The following is a 27,117-nucleotide window of genomic DNA, read 5'->3' as shown; positions in this document are numbered from 1 at the left end:
ACCAGGGAAGCCCACCTGAACCTTTACGTCCAGAGTGTTTACTGGAATTTCATTATGTAGGCACAATTGACTGAATCATTGGTGAGATGATAGAATTCAATCTTTCTGCAGAGGTTGGGCTGATATCACCCGGAACAAAGCCCCAGTCGTCTAATTACAGAGTTCATCTTTTGGCCTGGCCAGCCCCCATCCTGAGTTTTCTTATTAGCATAAACTCAGGTGCCCACCATGAATAACAAAGATACTTCTGTCTCTTGGGAAAAGTCAAGAATTTAGAAGTTAACCCCCAGGAACCAGAAACAAAGGCCAGCCACTGTTCTTTATTATATAACAACCCCTCCCCCACACCCTTAGAATACACCTGCAGGCTATAAAACTACTAGCTGCGGGAAGCAACAGGATATTCCACTACTCATACTGCACTGTCATCCAGCCTCCTTTCTTTCTGTGTTGTTCTGTGGGACAGGGGACAGGGGGAGCTGGCACCTTTGCTGTTCCTGCTTCTACTATCTATGTAAGTAATAAGCTGTTTAATTTTTTAAAAAGCTTGTTGTTTTTTTATACCAGAAAATCTGTCAGTCTTGCTTGACCTATCATTTACAGAAATAAGGAAACCTGAGAGGACAATTATGAAGGATTACATGTTTAATTTGTTTTAGCTATTTTGGTGTATAAGAACACTCAAATGGAGCTATTCAGTAGACTAGATGTGAGACTGGAGTATGAAAGAGGAGAAAGTAAGTTGTGCAGTAACATCAGAGGAGAGGGGATATTCTCTGAAGAAGACAATGTAGGAAACCTAAGGGTGAAAGGCTGCTTTGATATCAGCTCAGACTTGAGTAGTCATAAAATCTTTGATTAAAAAATGACTTCAAGGCTCTTATAGCCAACCACTTGCATGATACAAGCATCTTTTCCACATCATCCCAACAATTGGTCATGCAGCTAGTTTCTGTTTTAGTAGATATAATGATGAAGAGTTAAGTCAATGATTGTCAGGGCAACCAGTTCTACTGATGTACATCTGTGAGTGAGTGGCTATGAATATCCAGGTATTTTATAAAGAATGTTCAGGAGATCTTGCTCAAGAGATGCAATTTAAGTATAAGACTAAATAATAGGGAAGAGTGTGAAGACCTCAGGCATATGTGTTACAGGTAGCAAAGGCACTGTATTTGGAACAATCTTATCATATTTTAAGAGTAGCAGGAAGACCAGAGTGTTTTTTGGCTGTGTGGCAAATAAGTGGTTTCCTCACCCAATAGCCATTGCCTCTTTTTCCTTGCTGTGAGATCTCTAATTTTGTTCAGACACAATATGTAGACTCAAGGGATGAACTACCATTTGTGTAAGTGAATCATAAAAACCTTGTTTGAAACTGTCAGTGATTGATTTAGAAGTAGGCACGTAACCCAGTTCTGGCCAATGAGACATGGGAGGGAATTTTCTGGGGGCCTCTTGAGGATTTTTCTTTCTGATAAGAAGCAGGCATAAATGAGAAAATTCCTCAGTCTTTTTCCCTCCCTTTCTGCTATTGATGCTCTTTGTGAGAATATGATGACTACAAATCCAATAGTCGCTTAATAACCATGAGACAAGAAACCAGGTTTAAAAGACAACACATGAAGATGGCAAAGTGAAAGGCTGGAAAGAACCTGGACCCTAATGACACCATAGATCTTCCAAACCAACTGTAGAATCACCTACCTTCAGACTTCTTGTTAAGTAAATAAACAAATAAAAAACAACCTTATAACTTAGGTCACCTGTTAGGAAATGCCCCATCTGGTTTCAGGAACTGCAGCCCCGCCGATAGGCAAAAGGGCCCCAAGGTTGGAGCTAATCAAGGAGCCCTTGGGAAAACAGGTCACTGAGGAGAAAAAACCTGTCCTCCTCGCAGGGGTGCAGCCCCTGCCTCCCTCATATCACCCTGCTTGGCCCTGGAGGATGGCTGGTTAGTCAATGACAGGTAAGAACCTTCAATGAAAGGGGCAAACTAAGACAGGCACAGCCACATGAGCATCAGGGAAAAAACTTGGGGGACACGGAGAAAGGGCGAAAGACCCTCACCCCTCTGCTTTGATATAGCTGAGGTCCTCATTCTCTCTGAAAGAAATCTCCTTATTTCCTTATATCCTGGCTGCCTTGCCCTCCCCCTGCCTGGCTTAGATTTGAAACAATACTGGAGTCAGCCCTAAACTGGATCTGGTGGTCCCTGGGGGAAATCAGGCCTAGAAGTAAATTCCTTAAAAGCATGCTTTGTTCTTCCCTCAAAAGCTATGATAACCAGCTCATGCTGGAAAGGAAATCTACATTACTCACAGACCCTGACCCTAAACCCTTTGGCGCTGTTATGTTTATGCTCTCATGTTTACCTGTCTCCTCTCGGGCCCATGTAAATTGGTGTGTTCCTGACATTTGTTTTCTTCAAAACATCATCTGTTCTCTGTAAACTTTAACATACTGATGTAAAGAGATCCCTTGTACATTCTTATTACCTAGCCCAAACGATAACCCTTTCAATAAAATCCTTTGGACAAAGGGCTCAGGGCCTTCTCCACTAGAGGGAAGAGCCATTGCTCCTCTCTTGGCAGATGGACAGAGAAGTGTCTGGAATGATTTATTGTTTCCCCCCATCCATGACAACCCTCACTCCCACCTCAGCTGGCCCCTAGACAGGGACCCTCAGATACAGAGTCTGGTGTCCCTCCCATAGTCACCATTAGGTGTGATTTCTGTTCCTTGCAGTTGATACACTAACTCACACACTAGCAATGGGGGCCGGGCAGCCAGCAATCAAGGTAAGAAAGGTTGGCAGGGGCCCATCACACAGTGCCTCATAGGCCAAGGCATGCAGTTTGGATTTTATTCAAAGGGTAAGACATTTTAGCAGATGATCCAATCAATTCAGGCATGTAGTGCAGATTTAACTATATTTATATATTTATCATGAATGCAATTCATTATTAAAATAAAAGAATAGATATTGACTAAAGGTATATTTACCATTTCCATTTTAATTTTTAGAGAAATTACTATTTAGAATCAGATTAAAAGAAATAAAGAAATCTTAAAAACCTCACAAATAACTCATGAAGTATCTTGGCTGAATCTCCCAAATGTTAGCAATCTTTATTCTGGCCTCTTATTTTTGGAAGAACCTTTAACACAGTTTCCAGGTATTGTGTCTGCCCACTTCAGCCATGTCAGAGTCTCTACCAATTATGTTCTGCCATCTTAAGCCCTTATCTCTCTTTGAAATGCCCCAATTTTTTTGTCCTAGTCTTCTCTCTTTGATAATAAGGCAACTTCCTTTCATAAGGGTGTTGTTCACCTAGGGTGGTGGCTTGCTCCTAACTGGCACCAAAAGAATCACAAAATAAGGTAGCTCATTTAAAACATTTTCCTCATGGTTGTCTTGTTCTCTCATTCATGAAAAAAGATTATTGGTTACCATGGCAATCAGCTTCCACAGCATTCCATTCTAAGTAACTACACAGGTGTAGCACAAGCTTTACTCTGTGTTCTTTACTATAGTGCTCTGAAGATCTGCACCTTTTTCCAGCCTGTTCTCTGTAGTTTTTGTTTATAACAACCAAAACACAAACAAACAACCTAGCAGTTAAGCCAGATAATTTTTCCAAACGCACCATAACATCTTCTTTTCTGAATATTAAAAAAAAAACTACATATATAGCTGTACAACCATTTTCTTACAGCATCAACTGAAAACTGATATTTGATATGCTCTTTCATAAATCTGGAATTATATTTGCATCTCTTTAACCATATTTAGAAAACAAAGAATGAATTCACGGTAAAAATCAGAGCAAGGAAAGTTCTATGAGATTATTCTCCACATGCTCTATATCATATATTTCCTGAGAATAATTCTCTAACTTCCTTCCCTCCCCCACTCCCCAACACTCTGTTAAAATAGTGCAGATACACCAAAGAGTAAAAACTGTCCTCAAGTCATTGCCTTGGAGAGGTCAAACACTTATACTTCCATCCTGGGGACTATTAACTACCTTGTTTATTGATAATAGTAAAGGATGGTTTTGAACAGGCTAAATACTCTTTTTACTGGCACCCAGTATCCGATATATTGTAGAGGATGTGGGATGACTTTGGGAGGCCAACTGGATAAATTCTGTTTCCTTACAACTCTTTCATTCTTTTCTTTTACTTTTAGTCTTTCCTGATTACTTAGTTTATTCATATAACTATGTGGCATAAACTAGGACTCGAAATTTCTATTTATGCAGAGATATCTTTTCTCTCTCCCTAGGACTTTATTTGAAGCAATAGTGGTATTTTGGTCATTAAAAAGAGGGAACTTGAGACTTCTGGTCAAGATGAGGTTGTATGTAAACATACCTCGCCTCTGTGCACAACTAATCAAAAAATACAAACAGACTACAAAACAAGTATCACCCAGAAATGTCAAAAAATTGAGCTGTATGGAAGTCTGACAATCAAGGATTTAAAGGAGCCACATTCATCCAGACGGGTAGGAGTGGCAGAGATGTGGAGATACGCAGAGAGGCACAGAGAGGTGGATGAGAAGGGGCAGTCCCACATCCACATGTGGTGGATAAAAATTGGGAGGGATACCTTGGGAGCGAGGGACCCCAGCCCCAGTCCAGACCAGGAAGCCCAGCACCAGGAAGATAAGTCCCCAAAAGTTCTGGCTGTAACCACCGGTGGGGGTTGGGATGGTGGAAGAAACTGTCCTCGTAAAGGGCCTGAAACTAACTTAAGACTGATGCAGATCCACCCCACTTTGGGATTCAGCACCAGGGCAACAGCTGAGGGGTGCCAGTAGCATAGGGGGAGAACGTAAAGTGCGAGTGGGGAGATAGCTTCCTCCTTGGCAAAACTCCAGAGGCCAGGCAGCAGCACTGTCCCCCCTACCCCCTGTGAGTCCTCCACACAGAGCAACAGAACAGTGATAAGGGTTGCCCCGCCCTGGCATTTAACTAAGGCTCTGCCCCGTACAACTTAACAGGTGCACTAAGACAGGGAGTCAAAGCAGCTCTACTTAATACACAGAAACAAACACAGGGAAGCTGCCAAAATGAGGAGAAAAAGAAATATGGCCCAAATGAAAGAACAGAACAAAAGTCTGGAAAAAGAACTAAATGAAATGAAGATAAGCAACCTATCAGATGCACAATTCAAAGCACTGGTCATCAGGATGCTCCAGGAACTCATCAGTTACTTCAAAGGCATAAAAAAGACCCAGGCAGAAATAAAGATTGCATTAAGTGAAATAAAGAAAAATCCACAGGGAGCCAACAGTGGAGGGGATGAACTTGAGAATCAAATCAACGAACTGGAACACAAGGCAGGAAAAAGCATTCAATCAGAACAGCAGGAAGAGAAAAGAATTCAAAGATACGAGAATAGGCTTAGGAACCTCTGGGCCATCTTTAAACATACCAACATCTGAATCATAGAGATGCTAGAAGGAGAAGAGGAAGAGTAAGAAATTGAAAACTTATATGAAAAGATAATGAAACCAAACGTCCCTAATTTGGTGAAGGGAACAGACATACAAGTCCAGGAAGCACAAAGAATCCAAACAAGATGGACCTAAAGAGGACCACAGCAAGACACATCATAATTAAAATGCCAAAGGTTAAAGACAGAGAATCTTAAAAGTAGTAATAGAAAAGCAGAGTTACCTACAAAGGAGTTCCCATAAGACTATCTGCTGATTTCTCAAAAGAAACTTTGTAGGTAAGAAGGGACTGGCAAGCAGTATTCAAGGTGATGAAAAGCAAGTACTTACAACCTAGATTACTCTATCTAGCAAAGTTATCACTTAGAATTGAAGGGCAGATAAAGTGCTTCCCAGACAAGGTAAAGCTAGGAGTTCATCATCACCAAGCCATTATTTGCTAAAGGGAATTATATAAGAAAAAGAAGATCAAAACAATGAACATTAAAATGGCAATAAATTCACAACTATCAATAATTGAATCCAAATAACAAACTAAGCAAACAACAATGATATGGGTATCATTAGGAGGGTTATCAGCTGGGAGGAGGAAGGGGAAAAATGAGGAGAAAGGTGTAGGGAATAAGAAGCACAAACTGGTAGGTACAAAACAGAGAAGGGGATGATAAGAACAGCATAGGTAATGGAGTAGCCAAAGAACTTATATGCATGACCCGTAGACGTGAACTAAGTGGGGGCATTGCTGGAGGGAATGGGTTACTGGGTGGAGGGGCAAAGGGGAAAAATTGGGACAACTGTAATAGTATAATCAATAAAATATATTTAAAAAATAAAAAGAGGGAAGTTGAAAAGGAGTTGCTATTATCTAATATAGGCAATTAAAAATAAAATCTGGCTTTAACTCTCTTTCCTGCGAAGTTTTTCTATTCCCTAGATGTCTTTTCATTGAAAAAGGACATGTCATGACCAGTCTATGAACACCCATTGAATATTGCCATCTCCTATTAAGGGCATGGAAGTAAACTCTGTAACTAAAACAGATGCCTTCGCCCACAGATTCTAAAATCAGAGGGTATTCATAAACCTCTTAACAAATTTTCAGAGTGTAGTGGGAAACAGGAACTGTTAAAATTTTGAAACTCTACCAAAGTACTTTCTGCCTCTTCCGGTAAAAAAAAAAAAAAAATTACTCTCTAAGAAGCTCACTATTCTAAAAAGCATACAAGGTAACCGGGGTTAGAAATTCATAGCTAGCATTTGCGTTACCTCAGCCCAGTTTTAGAAGAAATGATATTTTACTTTTTGATGAAAAGCCATAGACTAGTTTTCCAACTCCTCCCACAATTGTATTAGAATTGTTTCAAGGGAGGAGAAAAGAACAGTTACTTTATTTCTGAGCAGATATTCCATGAAACATAAAATGTCTTATTCCTTTGGGTGCATGGGAATATAGATTTCTCTGATTCACTAAATCCCCACACAAGCTAGAAAAAAAATTCAACAATTATTGGCAGAATTTTCTAAATTAAAAGCACACCACATAATCACATAAAATTTGAATAATTATATTACAATGAACCATTAGATTTATATAGGAAAAAGTTTACTCCCAGTTTTCAGTTGACAAAAGAGCAGTTGAGAAGCAATCATGCAGCTTTGAAAAGTAGAAACTAATGAAGGGTCAGGAGTCTAAAGACAGGGAGGCAGCTGATAGGCCGTTTTGACAGTTGGATAAAGATGAGGGGGAATAAGATTGTACGCCCCAAGAAGTCATGATAAAAGGGTAGAGTGAAGTGTTTGATAATGATAAAGTGACCTTTACTTAACATGGACAGATAGAGCAGGAAAGAGAAAAGTAATTTAGTTCAGAAGGGAAATAATTTGTATTTCAATTTGCAACAGTCAAGGGATGACATTATTTGAAAGATGACAGTTTTATTGTTAATATTTTATACATAAGTAAGAAGCTCCATTTATTTGAAAGATAAATTAGTACGTTTCTATTAATATGATTATATATATTAAACAAATTGCCAAACAGGGGTTTGTTTTTGATTAACCTTTGTTACAATCCTAAAAAACTATTTTTAGTATTTCAAGTTACAAGCAAGATCATGATTTTATAATGCGAAGATAGTCTGAAAGCCTGATTTAGTTACAAATTGGTCCTATTTTGTCTGGTGTCCATTAATGGTGGGCTCCTAGCTTTACCAAGAAAACGTAAATGTACAAAGCTATGAAACCAATATTCCTTAATTAGGAATCATGTTGGTAGTTGAACGTTAAAAACATTTTTGAAAAGCCACACCTGGTATAAATTCTGTAGAGTTTAGCTTCTTTTATTTAAACTGCATTGATATCTATTTACAGCTCTCCTAACAATCACTTTATAGGTTGGTAAACCTATATCCTGGATTTTCCAGGTCACTTCAGATATCAAATATTTTGTCTATTGTCAAACGATGTGTCTGGATTTTGGTTTGGAAAACATGGTCACTGAATTTATGGATTAACTCTGAAATAGCAATGGCCTTTGGCATTATGCAGTAATTCTATTTCTTGGGTCATGGCTCGCAAAATCAAAGTTCATTATTTAAGTGTACCTAATGAATAATAAAAATAATAAAGACATTTTAAAACTTTGTATTAATTTACAATTTGATAAGCAGTCAAAATATTGTTTATTATACACACATATACAGGTAGTAAATCTATAAAATGGCTGTTCACCCTAACCATGTAGGAAATGAAAATCAACATCTTTAAGAGACATTGTAATTATATGGCTCAAACTAAGGAAGTCAAAAATAATCGAAATGTGTTTGTGTTAATATTCAAAAATAAAGAAAGGGACTTGGTGGTCTTATTTTTAATTTCTATAGAGTGGAACTCATATTCTTGATAAACTGGAATTGAAAGGGTATACTGGCATTTGCTACGCCTATGATTATGAGTAAACTTTCAAAGTTAAGGTTGACTCATTATCCTATGCCAAAACATTGCTGTTTTGCAATAAAAACATTTAGATCATTTGATGGCCTTTTTCCTTCTCCCCCATTAATTACTATCCTTTATAACATTTTAACATTTGTTCATTTCTCTATTCTTTCGTGATTTAGGTAACCACTAAGGGGGGGGGGGGAGTTTTACAGTCTCCTATGTCCCGAATGGCATTTAATAACTTTCGAAAATTACGGTGTTTTTCTCAAGCCTTGTTAGAAATAACCTATCACAAGTGATCAGGCTTTCCTCCCACATTTCTGTGCTAGGGGATTTGAGAAGCCCGGGGATGCTGCTGCAACAGAGGTGCGAGTGGGAGATAGGATATCACCCGCTCGACACTTGGGCACTGTTGCTATGAGTGATTCACTCGCGTTTGGCACCCGTGCTGCAAGGAAATCGCCGCCGCTTCCTTCCCCAGGCTCCTTTCGGGATGTCTCCTGTGCTTTGGCCTTTAAGGAGAAGCGAGAACAGGTGGGCACAGAGGAGCTCGCGGAATTCTCCTCCCCCTGCTCCTTCCCTAATTTAGCAGTACTTCCGGCCGCGTGACATCATCCCCCGCACCCGGGTGACGTGAGCAGCGGGTGACGTGTGTGCGGAGAAGAGCGCGCTGACGTTGCTATTTAAAGGTCCTCCTGCGGGGAGGATGGAGACACAGCGCGGGCCCCTGGTGTGGGGTGCGGAGGAGGAGGCTGTGGCAGCCAGGAGCCTGCGGAGGATCAAAGCGCTCATGCCGCCCGCCGCCGGCCACTAGGGGAGGGGGGAGGAAAGGAGGGAAGGACAGACCGACGGACCTGCCGGCGGACTAGCTCCCACGCGGGCCGGCTTGGGGCCACCATCCTCCCCGCTGTCCTCACGGCTGCAGCCTCCTCCTGCTGCAAGCAGGGCCCTGGGGACGTGTCAGCGCCCCTGTCCCCAGCGCCTGGCCGCGGCTCCGCGGTGGTGGCTGCCTCCTGCCTCCTCCCGTGAGCAGGGGGAGGGACCGATCTTGCCCCCCGTTCTCCCCGCCCCGTCTCCACCCTCCCCTCCGCAGCCAGCTCTGCCACCGTGCTGGGCTCGAGCGGGCGGCGCTGACCCGGGAAGGGGCGCCCTCCGCTCAGCGGCCGTCCGGTGGAGGGGGAGGCAGCGGCGGGCTTCTGGGACGCCCGGGTCGGCGCTGCTCTGCCGAGCGGGAGCTGGAGGCCGACGGAGGCGGGCGGTGATGGAAGTGTGAGGAGGCGGCGGGGCCCGGGGACTGTGAGGCGGCGCAAGGCGGCGGCGCGGAGCGTGAGGGGCTAGGAGCAGACGTAGGGGCGCTGGAGCAACGGCTCTCCCTTGGCTTCGAGCCCCGCTCTCCTGCCCCCGACGCGGAATTCGCTGCCCGCCTCGACTCGGGCGGGCTCCCCTCGACACTTCAGCTCCGTCCTCCACCTCTTGGCCCGCCCCGGAGCTGGGGGAAGGGTGCCGGGGGCAGCGCGGGGCTTAGCTCTCTGATTCATTCATTCTCCGCCGACGGGAGCCTCGGACCTGCTGTGCTCTGGAGAGGAGGGAAGAGTGGGCAGCCGCGAATGAAGGGCCAGGCGGAAGCCGGGCTCCATTGTGCTCAGCGGCGGGGGGCGGGAAGGGGCTGAGGGAGGTGGGATCGGGCCCCCTCCCCCTGCTCTCCGGTGTGCGCTGCGCCCCCAGCCTGCTGCCAGCCTGGAAATGGCTCCGTTTATTCTCCTCCGGAGAATGAATCGATTCTGCCCAGCCTTCTTTTCCTCCTCCCCACCTCGTCTCTGCTCCGAGTCTTAGGAGACGAAAACATTCAAAAGACAGATTCCAATGTGGAGTGCTGTGCACATCGTGAGCTGCCGGGTTTGCACTTCGAGGAGATTTTTTTTTCCTATATAGCTTTTTCTAATGTGAGTGCAGGGACGCAGTGACATTACTGCTTTTAGGATTTTTATGTTCTCGTAGGGCTCTCTATAAAGTGCACGTCGCATTGGGTTGCACGCTCCACCCCCAGGGACCTGGTGTGGTAGAGAAATTTGAACCCGCAGCCTTAGTAGCACCGAAAAGACCGAGAGGTACCTGGCTCTCTGTGAACGGAGGAGGGCATGAGCGAAATGACCACCGAACTCATTTTTTATAGGACTCTGTGAAGCTGGATTCTGCGTTTTCTGACACGTAGACTCATTTTGTGGAATAGAGTTGACCGCTGTCTCCTCCGCGCAGCATTTTAACTCTAATAATCCAATGCCACCTCTGTTTGAACGTTTTGGTATTTACGAGAGAGAAACCATTTTACATAAGGGAACTAATTGAATTGTCAGCATTACTGAAATACCTCCAGAAAAGGATCTCGGGGGGTGGAAAAAGAACTGCGAAATAGCAGACGGAGAAATTCCTCTGGAAGTTAATTCCGTAGTCTAACAGCAGAAACTTCAAAGCAAGTTTTCATTGGGCAAAATGGGGTAAGGATTTTTTGTGCTTAACACAGCTTTGAGTGTGTGTGTGTGTGTGTGTGTGTGTGTGTGTGCGCGCGCGCGCGCGCGCGTGTGTGTCTCGTGGTGGTGATTGTCTGTGTTTGATGTTTTGAAACAAATTTGCCACCTTGCTAAGCTGGCCATACTTTAAAAGTATAGGTGTGTTAACCTTTAACAAGTGTTTTGTTTTGTTTTGTTTTTTTTTTTGGCGTGACACTCGGAGGTCATAATAAAGAAACATACGTTAGTAATATTTAAGAAGACAACACACACTGCACTTGTCAAACTGCCGCATCAGTTTGTAATCAAAATCATGTTGTTTTAGGTTTTGTTGCCAGTGTCTTTCAGAGAAGTACAGTACTGCATTCTCTCAGTACTTTGAGAATAATTAGTTGCACAAAGAAACAGTTGTAAAGTAATGAGTGGTTAGACTACAGTCCTTGAAAATGATCCAATGTAAATTGTTGCCCTCACTGTGCCCTCTGCTTTGCCCTTGACTATCTAAAGCTAACATGTACAGAATTGATTTATTGGGGCATGAAAATGACAATCAGAAAGTCTTACTGATGCGGCCTCCAGAGTGCTGGTGCACTTGGTAAGAAATCAGAACTTGAATAGGAAAGAGCTTTTTATTGAAGGAACTTGTGCATTTCTTCTCTTGTTTGCTCAGGTCTTCAGTGTGTGTTCACAATGTCAGATCTTCACCTTCTTTCAGATCCCAAGTCAATTAAGAGTGCATTTTCCAAAGTTTTATTAACTCTTCATGCAGTAAATTGATAAAATGCTAGTGACTTCCTAATTTAAACCAGAAACCCATAATATGTTAATAAGTAATCATGTAATCTTTTCATTGACAGATTGTTGATGCTGTTTGTCAAAGAGAAACTTCTAGAATTTTTTCTTTTTTTCTTTTGGTGGTTGAAAAACACATCTAAAATGTAATTAGGAGACAACAATAATAAAGATGTACTTTGAAATTCATTGTGACAGCTTAGGGGTGTGCACACCTACACTTTCTTGAAACTTTTGGAGAAGAGTTCTTAATACCTTTTTTGTGGAGTTAGAATTCGAAGTTTCTTAACTTGAACAAGCTTTAAAATGTAGAACATATGTTGTTGGAGTCCTTCATCAGGAATTAAAGAGAAAAAGTGATAGTTTTAAAATGTAAACGACAATGGATGAAGTACATAGCTAACTTGCATAATTTGGGGTACTGCTAAGAGCAATTAAAATACCTCAATCTATTTCTAATGCTTTGTGATCTAAGGCAAATAATTTGTATGGACTCTGTTTTCTTATCTGTAAAATGAAGGACTTAGATGAATTTTCAGATTTTTTTCCGGACTATAAAAGAGAATTATTTTCTTCTCTTTCTTTCTATTTTGATTAATAGTGTCTTGAAGTAAATTTTTCAGAGAGAGCAATTGTTTTCGCTAAGCAGTTTTTAAGCATGTAAGCTGAAAAATAGCATTTGAAAAATGTTTTGGATGAATTGCACCAATTTTAATAAGAGAAAATACTGAACAATGCTATTCAAAACCTTTGAAATATGGCTTCTCTTGAGAATCTATAGCTCTTCTATTTAAAACTTGAGGGGGGAAAATCAAGTGGCGGCTTTTCATGTTGAAAGCTGCATCCGCTCTAGAGGGTGGAGTGGTAGCATCATGGAAGAAGATCATTTTTCCACTACCTTTAATCTTCATGAATGCTCATCATTTTATCAAGGGAAGCTTGGGTTGAACTTAATACTAAGGGGACTGGTATTTAATATCTGGAAGCAAGCCCCTACACATAGCACACATTTTAGATACTTCAGTGTAATTAAATTAGTTTATAAACTAATTTATTTGCCCTTAATAAATTCTTAAAGGTGGACTACAGAGGACAAGGAGTGTTTATGGCATTATATTTGGGGCTATGACTCATTCTCATTGGTAGACTTGCTCAAGTGGGGCTGTCAAAGGAGGGTGGATAGGTGGAAGTAGAAGAGCATACAGGGGAGGCATTTGTGGAAGTTCCTACACTTGGTAGGTGTTTATACCTAGTAAGTGCGGAATAGGCATAGCCTTCTGCGCTTATTTAAGACAAAAGGAAACAGAGCTTTAAATGGTCTTTAAAGTTGTACCCATGCAATCATGAATTAACTTCTGACAAATATGTAAAATTTAATATTGTGGGTGAAGAGTTTCAAATTTTATGGATATATTTTTGACTAGTGTTAGATTATTATAATAACTTATCTTTGCCTTAATTATGGATAAAATTGCAAGTCTAGAGGCAAAGTTTAAGCAAAATGAATTATTTTTAAAGAAAATGAGTGATTAATTCAGGCAGAAATAAACTTGGCTCCTGTAATAGTAGTTTATCAACTATGGTGGAAACGGAAAAGAACAGCTGAAACTGACAGTTGGCAGAGTCCATCAAAGTATCTTGGATGCTGCTTGCACTGTTTAATTACAGTGAAGGCAGTTGAAGTTTTGGTTTGTGAAATAGGTGTATCAGACACCCAAGAATTAAGACATTCATGTATGTAAGATAAAGTCTACGAAAAGCTTCAAAGTCTGGCTGAGGAGCCCCTGATAGGTATAACCCCCAGTTCCCCAAGTAGTATCTCATAATGAGAACAGTGAGTCATTAGCTGTGTCAGAACTATTAGAGTAGGCAACAGAAACCAAGTAACTTCAATGAGTTATTTCATGTTATCTTTTGTTTTGCTTAGCAATTACCATATATTGGCAATTTAGTGCCATCAGTGAGGGAATAGAAAGCCCTCCCTCCCACTCCCCTAAAGAGTTAACGTGACTGTTCCCACTAATGAGGTCTGATAATGCTGTTTCTGATTAATTTCACCTGCCAGTGGGAACCTCTGGAAACCTTCTCTGCCTTTCCCTAGATAACTTCCTGAAGCATGGAAGTCGGTGCTGCTGCATTGCAACCTGAACTTAGTCCTTTTACTGAGAGAGAAAGTTGATACCTTCTCTTTCTGCCTTAGGCTACTGGGTGCTGCTCTTCGGGAGCTACTGTAGCAAAAATGAGGAAATCTTGATCCAGCACTGCAATATGAACAGGCGTTGTTGCAAAAGCAATCATTTCTTTTTTTTTTTTAATTTGTAATTATTGATTTGAGAGAGAGAGAGGAGGGGAGAGAGGAAGAGAGAAACATCAATTTGTTCTACTTATTTATGCATTCAGTACTTGATCCTTGTATGTGCCCTGACTGGGAATCGAATCTGAAACCTTGGCGCATTGGGACAACGCTCCAACCAACTGAGCTCCCTGGCCAGGGCTGCAAAGGCAATCATTTCTAACATTAGAGAAGTTAAAATGCAAATTCTTAATTTTCTATTTGTTCATTTTACCAATTTTGAGCTCCTGTTATATGGCACGTACAGCAGTAGCTCAGTGCTGCTAATATAGAGGCAGGACTACAGTAAAATGTATTCCTTCCCTCAGGGAGTTTATAGTTTAGAAGTTCAGAAGATAGTCAAGTCTAAAATTAAAAAGTACAGTGAAATGTCTAAGGAACTATAATGTAGGTTGTAATTCCTCATACAGGTACAAAGGGTAAGTGTCATTAGCTGCTGAGGGAAGGCTAAAAAAGTTTGTGTGGAGGAGTTAATATATTAAATAATGAAGGATGAGTACAGGTGGCCTTGCAGACAAATGAGAGGGCATTTAAGGCAGAGGTAAGAGTATAATTACAGTAAGATGTGGAACTACAAAAGTTTGGCACAATGAACTTGGCTTTTCAGGGTGTAGCAAGGGATGATGGGCCTAGAATCTTATGCTGGGGCCAAATTAGAGGGCCTTGTACACCAAACAAAAGCAGGTGTATTTCAAGCTTTTGTTGGCAATGATCCATTATAGTAAGATACACAGTTTTACCTTGGAATCTAGTACACACATATGTAAATGATAAAATGTCATGAAATAATATACTTTGTATGGTGTATTTTTGTGTTTTCTGTTCTGTTTTTATGGAAAAAAATGACAGTAGTAACTGGTCATTTGAAAAACATTGCTCTTAGGTATGGGAACCACTAAAGGGTTTTAAGCAGAGTATTTCCATGAAGGGTCAGGGAAATAGGGTAAGAAAACAGTTTTAAAAATCATTTAAAATTTGGTTTTATATGTTGTGTCCTGTGGAAACACCAAGCCAGGGCAGTGAACCCTGGCTAGATAGGGGAAGCAAACAGCTCGGCAGGCCCTGGAAAATTCCATGGTAGAAGGAGGAAAGGATGGCGATGAGCTGTGTGTGGTTGTCTGAGCAAGAGTTTTTCACGATGAGGGCATTTCATGTGGAGAGGTAAAAATGTAGAAAATGGCGTGGTATGTTCCTAGCAGAGCTGCTCACTCAGATGGGCCATGAAACAGCGAGTTTGGGACTTTAAAGGAGTCCTTTAAAAGGGACTGTCTAGCTTGCACACAAACTGCATGGAAAGCAAGAGTAAGAACACTTTAAAAATTCTACCAAGAAAGTAAATAAAGGGTACTTGGGGTTGCCAGTAAGATTTGCCTTGTAAGTTGAAAAGTTATTTGTCCTGTGACTCACGAAGTATTATAATTTTATATCTATCAGCATATATTAGGAGGATATCAACCATAAGAAGAGTAGAAGGAGAGTTTGCATATTTTGAGAATAGGTAACTCCTCCTCCCTGTTTTATTGAAATATGATTGACATATAACATTGTATTACCTTAAGGTATACAATGTAATGACTTAACATATGTATTATTTGAAATAATTACCACAGTAAAGCTAGTTAATATTCATCACCTTATATAGTTACATAATATTTTTTCTTGTGATGAGGACTTTATGAGAATAGGTTTATTTTTGAATATGTTAATGCAATAATTAGCCCACCCCACTCTTACTGAAATTTTGAAATAACTTTTTAGTTTGTATTTAGGTTTTTTTGAGGTAACATATTATACATGGACAAAGACATTTTTGCTCTTTCTGAATGTCCTTTTTTCCCCAACCCATAATCTATTGTATCTATAATCTATTGTTCCATATAGTGAGGACTTTTAACTATAAGGACTTTTCCTTTTTGCTTTTATTTCCTTTTATTCTTTTGAGTTCACCCTCTTTTCCCTTGTCCTAGAGGTGTAGACAGGGATAACAGCAATGGACTCTTGGCCCTTTTCCCTTGGCTACAATGCATTTACCCACTTACAGGTAGTGGGAAAATTTTAAGACCACTCTCACCTCCAAACTTCTGTCTTCCCAGCTTTGCTCCTATAATGTCCTCCTTACGGTCCAGCTTCTGTTCGCTTCAGTGTTGGGATTGATAGTGTTCTTCAGAGCCTCGCTTTCCACACCCCCCAAAAATTGAAGGAGGAAGGGTAATTTTCTTTTCCAGATCTGGTGGGGATGGGATGGGTAGGTCATCCACTCTCAACCGATAGAGAACATGATCTCTATATGAGATAGCAAGTTATGGTATCATTGCCAAGATGTAAGAATGTAATTATTTAAATTTATAAATATGATATTTTATAATGTCTTTTTAAAAAACTAGATTTGATTCTAGAATTTTAGAAATGAAAATAACTTTTGAATAATTTTTCATATTCAGCAGGACACAAATTGAGAGGAGGAGAATCAAGATTATGGTACTTGAGTATTGGTGCAAAGCTCTTATTAAGACTGTATAGACTAATCAATGTTGGTTACATTAAGTGTCTGTGTGAGTTCACTTTGGGGAGGAGCAGATACCATTAGAGCCGGGATCTTTTGGGAGGCAGTAGATACGGTACATGATGTTTTTGGCTCTGTCCTGAGGTTTTTATAAGAATGAAATAGTGATTATGAGTAGCACATTAGGATGTGATTGTGTAATTCTTGAAAGCAAGGTATATTATGTCATTTTGATTAGTCATTTTGTGTAGACATTAATCTCTTAAAAACACCCTTTTGTTCTTATATTTCTTTCTTCCGCTTGTAATTTTTTTCTTTATTTTGATATCCTGGGTCTAGGATAGAACTACTAAACTTTCACAACAAACTTGCACACCTATTATGAGCAAACACACACACATATATAAAAGATCATTTTCAAAATATGAATGTATAAAGGGTATGTTAAGGGAATCTCAATTTTGGTTCAGTACTGTAATTTATTTTATAATTTTGAAATGAAGTTACAGTATAAATCTGATTGTTGTGACTTTTGTTTGGGGGGATTAGAGAATCATGAAAGTTGATTTAGGCTAATTATCTGAAATGTTATCCTTGGCATTTAAGGGACTGACAAATGAAACTATCTTTATGCATAGTTTGTAAGCTCAGTTTAGTTTTGAGTGAATGTCTCAGATGAAAAAAAGTGGTTAAATCTCAAAAGGTTTACCCTCCCTACTGCCATGTGATTTTTATTTTTTTCAGACCTCTAGCGTTTAGTTGAAATATTTATTTTTGTTACTTAGGATTAATCCAGTTCACTGGACAGAATAGTAGGGAAAATGAGTTCCAAATGTTTAATGTTTCCTGAATAATTTTTAAATGACTGACTATAAGACATTTTAAATAGCTTTATTTCTCAATTAGGGTATGTTTAGTTGAATGAAATGTGCAATTTCTTGTTTGTGTTGCACATTTGTAATGCCTTATGATGTGTGGCTTACCCAGTAAAGTGACCCTGTATTTCATGAAGTTGATTGTATTAATGGACTAAGCAAAATTTTTCTAAGATCAAGAAGACTTCTCTGTTAAGTTTTGAAAAATTTAGTGTAAGATTTTAGCCTCATGAAATACTTTTATTTCAAAAGAATTTCCATGGGATAAAAAAATATATAGTATTTTAGCCTATCTGTAAGAATTGAGAAAAAATTTTCACCTTACTGAATGGGCACCATATGAGTAGGTAAATTTTTTTAAAAAGCTAATCATTCAATGGTATTCAGTATGTAAATAAAATAGAATCTTAATTTTAGGCAAAAAAAATCTTAATTTTTTTAGCATACCTCTCTGTATACTGTAAAATTAGAATATCCATTATCATTCTCTGTTAATAGACAGGTTCATCGGTGAACGTATGCTCTGACTGTAGCTTGATTCTTTCTCCCATTCATGGTAAATCTAGCATGGTCATTTCTATGGTCCCTATTCAGATATCTGGGAAAAAAAGAGATGAAATTGGGAAGAGTCAATGAAGCTTGTTTTAAGCAACATTTCTGAGTGAAGAGGTTAAAATTATTGAGATATATATATATATATATAGTCTTCTTTATGCTTTGCCCTTCCCCTCCTCTTTATATAATTTCTCATTTTGTTTTAAAAAGTTTTAAAAAACCTGCTCACTTGTCTGGTAAATATAATTTAGAATTAATTTTATAGGGACAAGAATTAGAATTTCTTTTACATCTCTTTGGTTACCTTGCAAAGGGGGGAAAAAAACCAAACCTCCTCTTTCCCATGAGTTTTTTTTGCCCCCCAGCCTCGCAATAATGGATTGTGAACCCAATATGGCTCTTGTGTAGCTAAAAGAATTTTAAATATATAGAACTATCATGTGACTTAAGAACTGAATTTCATTTACACTTAACAACCTTTTCTCTTTTAAGGTAGGTTATTGGAGGAAGGCAAAAAGTCAATGTTTTCTTTCTTGTACCAGAAAATACAATTACTTGTGAAATAAAAAAACACCTTCAGCTATCTAATCAATATTTTCTCTTCATAGTACAGTTTACCTTTGAACTTTCCCTAGTTTAAGAAAAACGACATCTGAATCCCTTAATACCTAATACTAGTTGTAAAAAAATAGTTTTGCTTTATGGACATTTTCTTTTAATGTTCTTTTATAAAACATGAAACATTTCCATGTTATTTTTGAAAAGGGTTGACAACCAGTTCCTCAAGGCAGAGCAGTTGTAAGAGTTGAGGGCTTTTTGTAAAATTACGAGATAAGAGTTAGATAGAAATTAAACTCAGACAAACAAAACACTGTGCTGAGGAACCACAGATTCTAGAGCAGCTTTCATTATTTTATAAGGTCATTTTAAGTCATGTTTATTACATCATGTCTATTGGCACATCTAGATCCATGTGTTCACATGCCTCAGAGTTCAGAGAGCTGTAGACAGATGTCCTTGAATCCACTCCCCTGCCCCCTAACCCGGCTCACCTCATAGAAGGGCTTGCTCCTAATTTGTCTCTGTCTTTAGCAGGAAAGCCTTACTAGAAATGAACTGAGAACAACCGCTCTGGTACAGATTTCTATGACTGTTATACATTACATTTCCTAAACACCATTTCATAGTATATTCATAGTATAGCACACATGCAGGGTAGGTTGAAAGGATCTGGGAAATTAGATCCCATTTTTAGTATGCAGAAAATCCTGATTGCTAGCAATTGGATATACAGTTGGTTGTACCAATTATTTTTCTGATAGTTTTTCTCGGTAAATTATTGGATCCTTCCACCTTCACATTTATGTACACCTCACTCTTACTTAAGTGGTTACTGTCTTCCTTCTGTTTCATTTAAGTGTTTACAAGTAAGAACTTATGAGGGTTTTTCTGAATAAGGCTTTTTTTGTGGGTTAGAATTTTCTGCCCTAGTTACTTTCAGTTTCCCCCATTAGGCTCTTAGTAAGTCTCTAGGAAATTATCTAAAATGGATTTGACTATGGAAGAGCTCAAAGTACTCATTAGAAAATTTCTGTCAGTCAGTCTGTACATTACTAAGCTCACATAGGACAATTATTTTGAGCCTACTGTATGAGTTGGCTTAGCCTATCCCTTTATGTTTTCTTTTTGGCTTATTCTTTTGTAAAACTCCTGTTTTCTGTCCTACTCTGTTATGAATCTCTGTCATGTGACTTTTAACATTAAAATTCTTGTGCTTTGATTGATAACCCTGCCAGCTCCCAAGATGTTTACAGAATGAGGATTTTACCTACTCTTGTTTACTCAGTATTCCCACAGATCTGTATACATTCAGTTGAATGAGAAGACTCTCAAGTCACCCTTAAACTCATCTGTCTTGAGGTTCTGCTGATTAAAAAAAAACAAACAAACCAAAAAACTAGTTCCAGATCATGCAGGCTGCCTTTTTCCTTATTCGACTGATAATATATAGAATTTTAGTTATCTGTTTTCATTGTTTCAGTCAATATTTTATTAATGCTAAGTTGATATTTATTTCCATACCTATGGCTAGTATGATGGAAATGTATGTTAATTTACATTATTGCTATTTAGTTTTATTTGGTGGTATATTAATATATTTTGAGTAATTAGTACATGATCTATGGGTAAACTATAGGCTATTCACATGGTAGAACACTAGCCTGAAAAATGTTTTCAAAGATGGTGCAGTGGTCAGTTAGAAACCAGAATGTAAAATTGCATATTCTCTATGATCTCAACTGTATAAAGTAATTCCGTCTATGCATAAAAATATTTGAAGGAAATTCCTTAAAGTGCTACCATATTTATTTCTGGGAGGTAAGAGTGTGAAATTTTTTTTTTTGAATCTGAATTTTTTTATTTTTCTATGATGACTATATTGAGTATTAGAACTTCTCTTGGATTTTGAGGGTGAAGAATATTTTTAAAATGCTATTATCTACAATGCAAAGTTATCAGATTAATCACTGTCTCTGTATATAGACACTTATGTATTTATATCAGTTTTAGCTCGCTTATCTCAAATTTTTTGTAATTGGCTAAAGAAGTAGTTACTCTAATGATAGCAAAAGTGGTTTCTTATTTAAATGTAAGGAGTAGTTCTGCTGTCAGTTATCAGAGTGTTAGTACTAATCTCCACTTTTTATGATAAGGATATGAAAACTGATGCAGCTATGAAATGGCAGAATATGTGTTAGATCCTCCAGCTCCTCAGCGTTCTTACCATTAGTTTAGGGGATCCAAGGGGATGCTTACATATATGGAGATTCATTTAGAGAAGGGTTTCTAACTCATAGTTAAAAATTCTAATTTAGTGCAATCTTAGTATATTAATGGTGAATTCATTAAACATATCTTGTTTTCCTTTTAGATGGTTCCGAAAGAAACTGCACTCTGATTTTAGTGTAATTAAATCTCTGTTCAGTGCATATATTTTGAGTACATTGAAGTCTTTCTCAGTAAATGATCTGACATACATGTGTTTGCGGTAGAGTTTCCAAAGTTGATATTAAATTGTAAATTCCATTAGTCAAAGCTCTGTTAACAGCCCTTGTAGCTGATGGGCACATGAACCAATGGAATACTTAAGTAGGTAGGGTCTACTTCTCTGAAGACTTCAGACAAGAAAAAGAAAGCTCGCAATGTTACCTTGTAACACTTTTCCTAGGGCTTAACACCGGATCAAGAGACCCACAAGTGAAAGGACCAGTTGTAGCATACTGTACAATTTCTGTATCATCATGGGATAGCTGTAAGTTACTTGATTCCATAGAATTCATGAGAGAAGTTTGGACCATATTGTATGTATACAGATTTAAAGTTACTATTTTTTCTGACTTATATTCCCCAGAGATCCCAAATTCCACTGCTGTCATTGGCTGGGCAGAAAAATGTGTGAATGTATAAGGGAGAAAGCAGTAGGGATTGGTGCAGGCTGTGGGAAAGTGAAGAGAGCATGTCCTGCCTTAAAGGCGTTTATATCCAATGTGTTGTAAAAACTTCCTGGTGAAAGAAACAGCATCCAAAGCCTAATCTTTTATTTATTTAAGCAAACATTTTTTAAGCTCCTACTATGTACTAGTGACAGTGACACTCTAATCAAGGCCAGATACAGTAAGTTTGGAAATGCTTAAGCTCTTGACTAAGAAAGGAAGACCAGAGCTTAGCAGGACAGTGGCAGAAATTAACATGAGATTAATGGTTTTCAATTCTGAACCTGAATCAGAATCACCTAGAGGGCTTGTTAAAAATGCAGATTGGTGGGCATCACCCCTCGTTTTGTATTCAGTGGGAGTAGGGCTCATGAATTTGCTGTTCTAACAAACTCCCATGTGATGCTGATGCTGTTGGTCCAGGGACGTAACTTTAAGAGTCAGTGCATTCAATAAATGAAGCTTACGCATGTGAGAAACTTTGTCTCTTAAAAAGCTTCAATGATTCTTGAAGCTTTATCCCCCTGCTTGCAATTTGCAAAAATTAGAATTTTGAACTAAGGAGAAAAACCCTGATTTGAGCCTTGTATCTATTTTTTATAAGGTAAAAGATCCAGGACAACTTGAAACTGATCTCTATCTCTTTAAACCTGATTACTTTCAGCAGTACTTACCAGTTATACTCATTTCTTATTCAGAGTGACTTCTCCTTTCTGGAATTTCTAACTGTATTATTTTTAAAACTACCTGACACTGCTTTGCCTCCTGAAGTTTTATGCTTTTGGAGGAAGTATGGTCTCCTTCTAAGTTATTATTCTGCTTAATTTGTTTTCTATTACTGTGTGACAAATGACCACAATTTTAGTGGCTTAAAACAACATCCATTTATCTTACAGTTTCCGTGAGTCAGGAGCCTGGGCACTGTGGCTGGATATTTTGCTCAGGGTCTCACAAGACTGCACTCAAGGTGGCAGCTGGGACTGACTAGTCTCATCTGTCGGTCAGTGTCTTCAAAGCTCATGTGATTGTTGGCTGAAGTTAGTTCCTTGCAGTTTTAAAACTCAAACTATCTTTAAGGCCAGCAGAAGGGACTCCTCATGGTGCTTCCTCTTGTCTTAAAGGGCTTAAACGTCAGGGCTACTCAGGATAACCTCCCTTTTGATTAATTGAAAGTCAAAAGGTTAGTGAACTAATCACCTGACGTATTACTCCATCTTTTTCAATATTTATACCGGCCCTTGAGGGGAGAGTTTTATGCGGAAAGTGTCCAACAGGTGGTAGTAATTTGGGGACCAATTTAGAATTCTGCCTTCTACACCATACCAAATAACTATGGATATTTTCCAAATGCTCAAATATCAGTATTTCCATCTCATTTTTTTTTAATTTTTAAAAATCTATAGCCCTCTGCAATCCTGCTTTAATATGGATTGGATACTCTTTAGGCATACTGTGTAGTCCTCATACCAGACCCTCCTTGAAATTTTTTTTTTTTTTGGCATCGTCGCTCCCATTTCCTCAACACTGTTTTCTTTTTTGATATACTCCTTTGTTGTACTCAAGCTGGATTTCCCATAGTGAGCTGAAAATGGCTAAGTAGGAGATAACTTTTTTGAGACATAGTATATGTGAGTGTCTTCCCTCCCTCCAGTATTCCTTAACTTGAGTGCAGATCTCTAGACAGGATATAATTTCCTCTAATTATTTTGAAGGTACTGACCTATTGACTTCTAGTTTCCAGTGTTCCTGCTGAAGGCTGCTTGTTTCTCATTCCTGCTCCTTCATCTGTGACTTTACCCAACTTTGGAAGATTTTAGGATTTTTTTTCTCTGCTGTTCAAAAATTTTATGATGATTTATTTCTTTTTTAACCCTATGTTCTTTTGGTCACTGCTAGGTCCTTTCAATTTGTCAACTTCCCCAAGATTGGAAGCTTTTATTCTATTTATTGATAGTATCTTGCATATTTTCTCTCTTCACTTTATGAACTACTAGGTTAGATAGGAGGTCTTTTTGTATTTTCTACCTTTTTTTTCTTTTATTCTGCCTTCTAAGAAAATGTCCTTGACTTCATTTTCTAATACTCCTATTGGATTTTAAATATCCACATAACTTTGAATTTTTCAAGTCCTCTCTCTGAAAATCTCACTTATTGAAGGACATTGATAGTGTTTTGAGGCTTTGTTTTCTATTCCCTAAACTGTATTTCTTTTGTGTTCCTTTTTTGTTTGTTTAATTTCTTCTTTCATGTTGGAAACATTTTTGGAGTATCTGGTGATCCTCAGCTATGTACAAGAATGAGATACTAAAAAGCTGATTAGAAGCTTTTCGTGACTCATTGAGGCTTGTCAACAGTGAGCTTCATTTAGGCAGTGAATTGGCTTTTTTCCTTGGATGGCCCCCAGATGTCAGTAAGTAGAGCTGTTCTCTGAGTTTTTCGTTTTTTCTCTGACACTGTTCAATTTTTCTGGAGAACTATTCTGTGTGTGTGTGTGTGTGTGTGTGTGTGTGTGTGTGTGTGTGTGTGTGTGTAATATATCTACCTATTTTTTGGCATTCTGGGAGCAAGGTAAGTAGTATAGTCTTTCATTGTATACCTAGGAGACATATTACCTGCTATAATCTCAAAACAGTGAAGGGCAGGGTTTTTGAGGAGGCATGTTTTGGCTTGCAGCTTCTCTCTCAGTGCTCCTGTTTTAGGCCCCACTCTTATCTTCTGCTGTTGAGAAAGGTAGTTGCTTCACTTATGAAGAGTGAGAAAGGGAAAGGGGATTCTCATTGCTCCGTTATTTACACTTTCGGGCAACTCTCCAATTTCAGCCCCGTATCTCATACCCTCTGCAGTCCCTTTGTCTCTAAATTCTGGCCAGCAAATTGTTCACTTATAGTTCTCTCTTTGTAGGCACTTTACAGTTTCCTTGGTTTTGCCAAGTCAGGAAGTATTCCCTCTTTCAAAACTATTAAAATTACTTATGCACTAGTGTCACTCCTATTCTTTGGCATTATCAGTTTATAACTTCTTCCCCCCTTCACTTTCATTTCAGTGGAATTTCAGAAAAGGAAGATAAATGTGTGCAATTAATTTTCCATGTTTGACCAAAATCACTAAGGCTTAGCATTTGAATTTATATAAGGCATCTTTCAGAATCTGTTGACACTGTTGACGGTTAATTGATTAGAATTTAGTGGATGATAAAGTGTTGGCTTCCTAAAAATCTCTCCCTGTTACTAACACCTGAAAACTCAATGCCTGATGTGAGCACATCTTAAAATTAAAAAGTTAAAAACTGATCATCATTCCAAATGCCAGCAAAACAAAGCATTTAACTCTCTCAGTTGTGTTGGGTAACTAAGGTGTTGCTGCAGTTTATCCCCTAACACTGTGCCTCTTGAGCACTTGTAACAAACATTAAAAACCTAATTTGTATCATGAGTCATGATAGGCACTGGCAATACAAAGATGAGTAGACAGCCATGTAAACAAGAAATTCCATTCCTGTGGTTTAAGTGCTGTAACAGAGATGCACATTGTGTTTGGGAGCACAGAGAAGGAAGTGCCCCCCTCCGCCTGGGAGTGTCAGAGAAAGCTTCCCATAGCCACTGTTTGTTTTGAGCCTTAAAGAACAAACACGAGTTGATGGGGTGTGAGGGGCAGTGGGGAGAGGGAAAATGCCGAAGGCGCTTGTTAGAGCATTTTGGGCAGAGGGGTGTCCTAGGTAAAGCTACAAAGGTGACGTTTGCTAGTTAGAAAGTTAAGGTAGTTTGATATAACTTGTTTATAGTATACAAGTAGAGTTGACTAGAAAATTAGTCCAAGACCAGATGATGACTGTGTGTCCTGTCACGTTAGAGGATTGTACTTTGCTTCTAGATTAGGGGGCTACTCATATGTTCCATGCGGTACCCATGACTTTGAGCACATTTCTTCCTATGTGTATATTTATAAATTACACATCATACTGTATGCATATATTATAAAACATACACAAAAATAGATGTGAAATAGGAGAAAACTATCTTCTTCCTGTAACCCACTGCAGAGGCCATTGCCTGTGTTTTAGGTTAACTACTGAGGCTACAATATGGAGGAAGTTTTGGACTTGTGGGAGGGGTATGTATGTGTGTGAAATGGGTGGGGTCTTGGAGACCTCAAATTTAACTGTGTGACTGGCTAATTGCAGCAACATAGCCAAGAATAATGGCATGAGTTAAGATAGAGTAGAACAGGTGCTGAATCAAAAGAGATTTAAGTAGTATCTATAGGAGTTGACAGTGAACTGTATAGCTCAAGAAGAGTGAGGAGCCTGGCTTGGTCAGCCATTAGCTGAGACAGGGAACCAGAAGAGAAGCAAGTTTACAGTGGGGTGAGATGACAAATTGAATAAAAGTTGCTTACAGTAGCTGTGGCCATCCACATGAGCATATCATAGTTGGATATCCAGGTCTGGTATTTAGGAAAGGCAAACTGGGCTGAGGCTGGAGTTTTGAGAATATTAGAATATATAAGTGTTGGCTGAAACTGTGAAGGTGGATGAACTCATTCAGGGTATTTATAGAAAAAAGCTGATCAGATCCCTCCAGGGGAATAATAGTCATTTAAGGGGCAGGCAAAGGAGCCGAGAGAGCTGTCACGCTGAAACAGTGAGAGAACAATGTCAGATCGCCAAGAGAGTTTCAAGAATTGAGTTGCCAGGATCAAATGTAGCAGAAATATCAAGGAAGGCAAAAAGTACCTATTAGTTTGGGTAAATAGTGGTCCTTTAAAAACCTTACGCTGAGAAGTTTGGTAAGTCGCGGGTGGAAGCCCAATTGCCATGGAGTGATGGTGCTGATGAAGGAGAAGGAAGCAGAGACCAGGAGTGCAGGCTTCTCCCTTAAGACTTCGAAACAGCAAACTCTAGAGTTTGGAAAATTCTTTTGGTATTGTTTTCAAAATGGAATTAAGCATTCTTTTTCAGCCCTGGGAAAGGAGTCCATAGCTTAGCAGTATTTTAAAATTACAGTAAAGAAGGATAATTACTTAGGAAAGTGATGAGAGAAAATGCAATAGGGATAATTACAGGGGAAAGAAGTGGCAGGGAATGCAACCTGGAGCGCAGGTGGAGTAGTTAACTTTACGTAGAGGGTAAATCTTCCTCATAGACTGGAGGGAAGGCTGTGAGGAAGAATATGACTAGGTTAAGTTTGTGGTTAAAAGGCAGGAGACTGGGGGGGAATTCCTAAGCTGGGGGACTCCATTTCCTGAATTCATTTCTTGATTCATATAACAAATATTTATTAAGCACCATGTCAGGCACTGTTCTAAGTGTGTGAGATATATCTGTGAACAAAGAGCCCTGCCTTCATGGGTATATATTCTAGAAGATGATAAAAGACGAGGCCATCTGCCGAGAGTATAGAGAATGAAAGTTGGTCAGAGTCTTGGGAAGGAAGGTGAAGAATGGGATAGAGTACCAACCATGAACAATCAGGGGCTGAGAGAGACCAACTGAGGTTCAGCCCCAAGTTTGGTGCTTTTACTGTGTAAACAGTCTAAATCCAGGTTACTGCTGTACCTGAGGAGCAGAGAACAATGTGTTAGAAGAGATTTCATGGTCTCCATTCTGCTAAAATGAAACACGAATGAGGTATA

General features: G+C 39.1%; 1 protein-coding gene across 2 annotated transcripts in view; it reads left to right on the top strand.

Annotated features, from left to right (window-relative positions):
- The first annotated feature begins 403 nt into the window (after positions 1 to 403).
- HOMER1 (homer scaffold protein 1) overlaps positions 404 to 27,117 on the top strand; it is a 119,456-nt gene continuing 92,742 nt past the window's right edge. Inside the window, exon 1 of one of the 2 annotated variants that reach the window (XM_054578527.1) lies at positions 404 to 514. In XM_054578527.1, coding sequence (XP_054434502.1) covers positions 513 to 514 — 2 coding nt within the window. In that variant the 5' untranslated portion in view covers positions 404 to 512. Of the gene's footprint in view, positions 515 to 9,741; positions 10,903 to 27,117 lie in introns of those variants that run through there. The other variant, XM_054578526.1, reaches the window with a different exon arrangement.

Source organism: Pteronotus mesoamericanus, unplaced genomic scaffold (assembly GCF_021234165.1).
Source record: "Pteronotus mesoamericanus isolate MK-2021 breed Mesoamerican mustached bat unplaced genomic scaffold, CSHL_Meso_final contig_50, whole genome shotgun sequence".
Lineage (NCBI taxonomy): Eukaryota > Metazoa > Chordata > Mammalia > Chiroptera > Mormoopidae > Pteronotus > Pteronotus mesoamericanus.
This window is presented reverse-complemented; position numbering and strand designations above follow the sequence as displayed.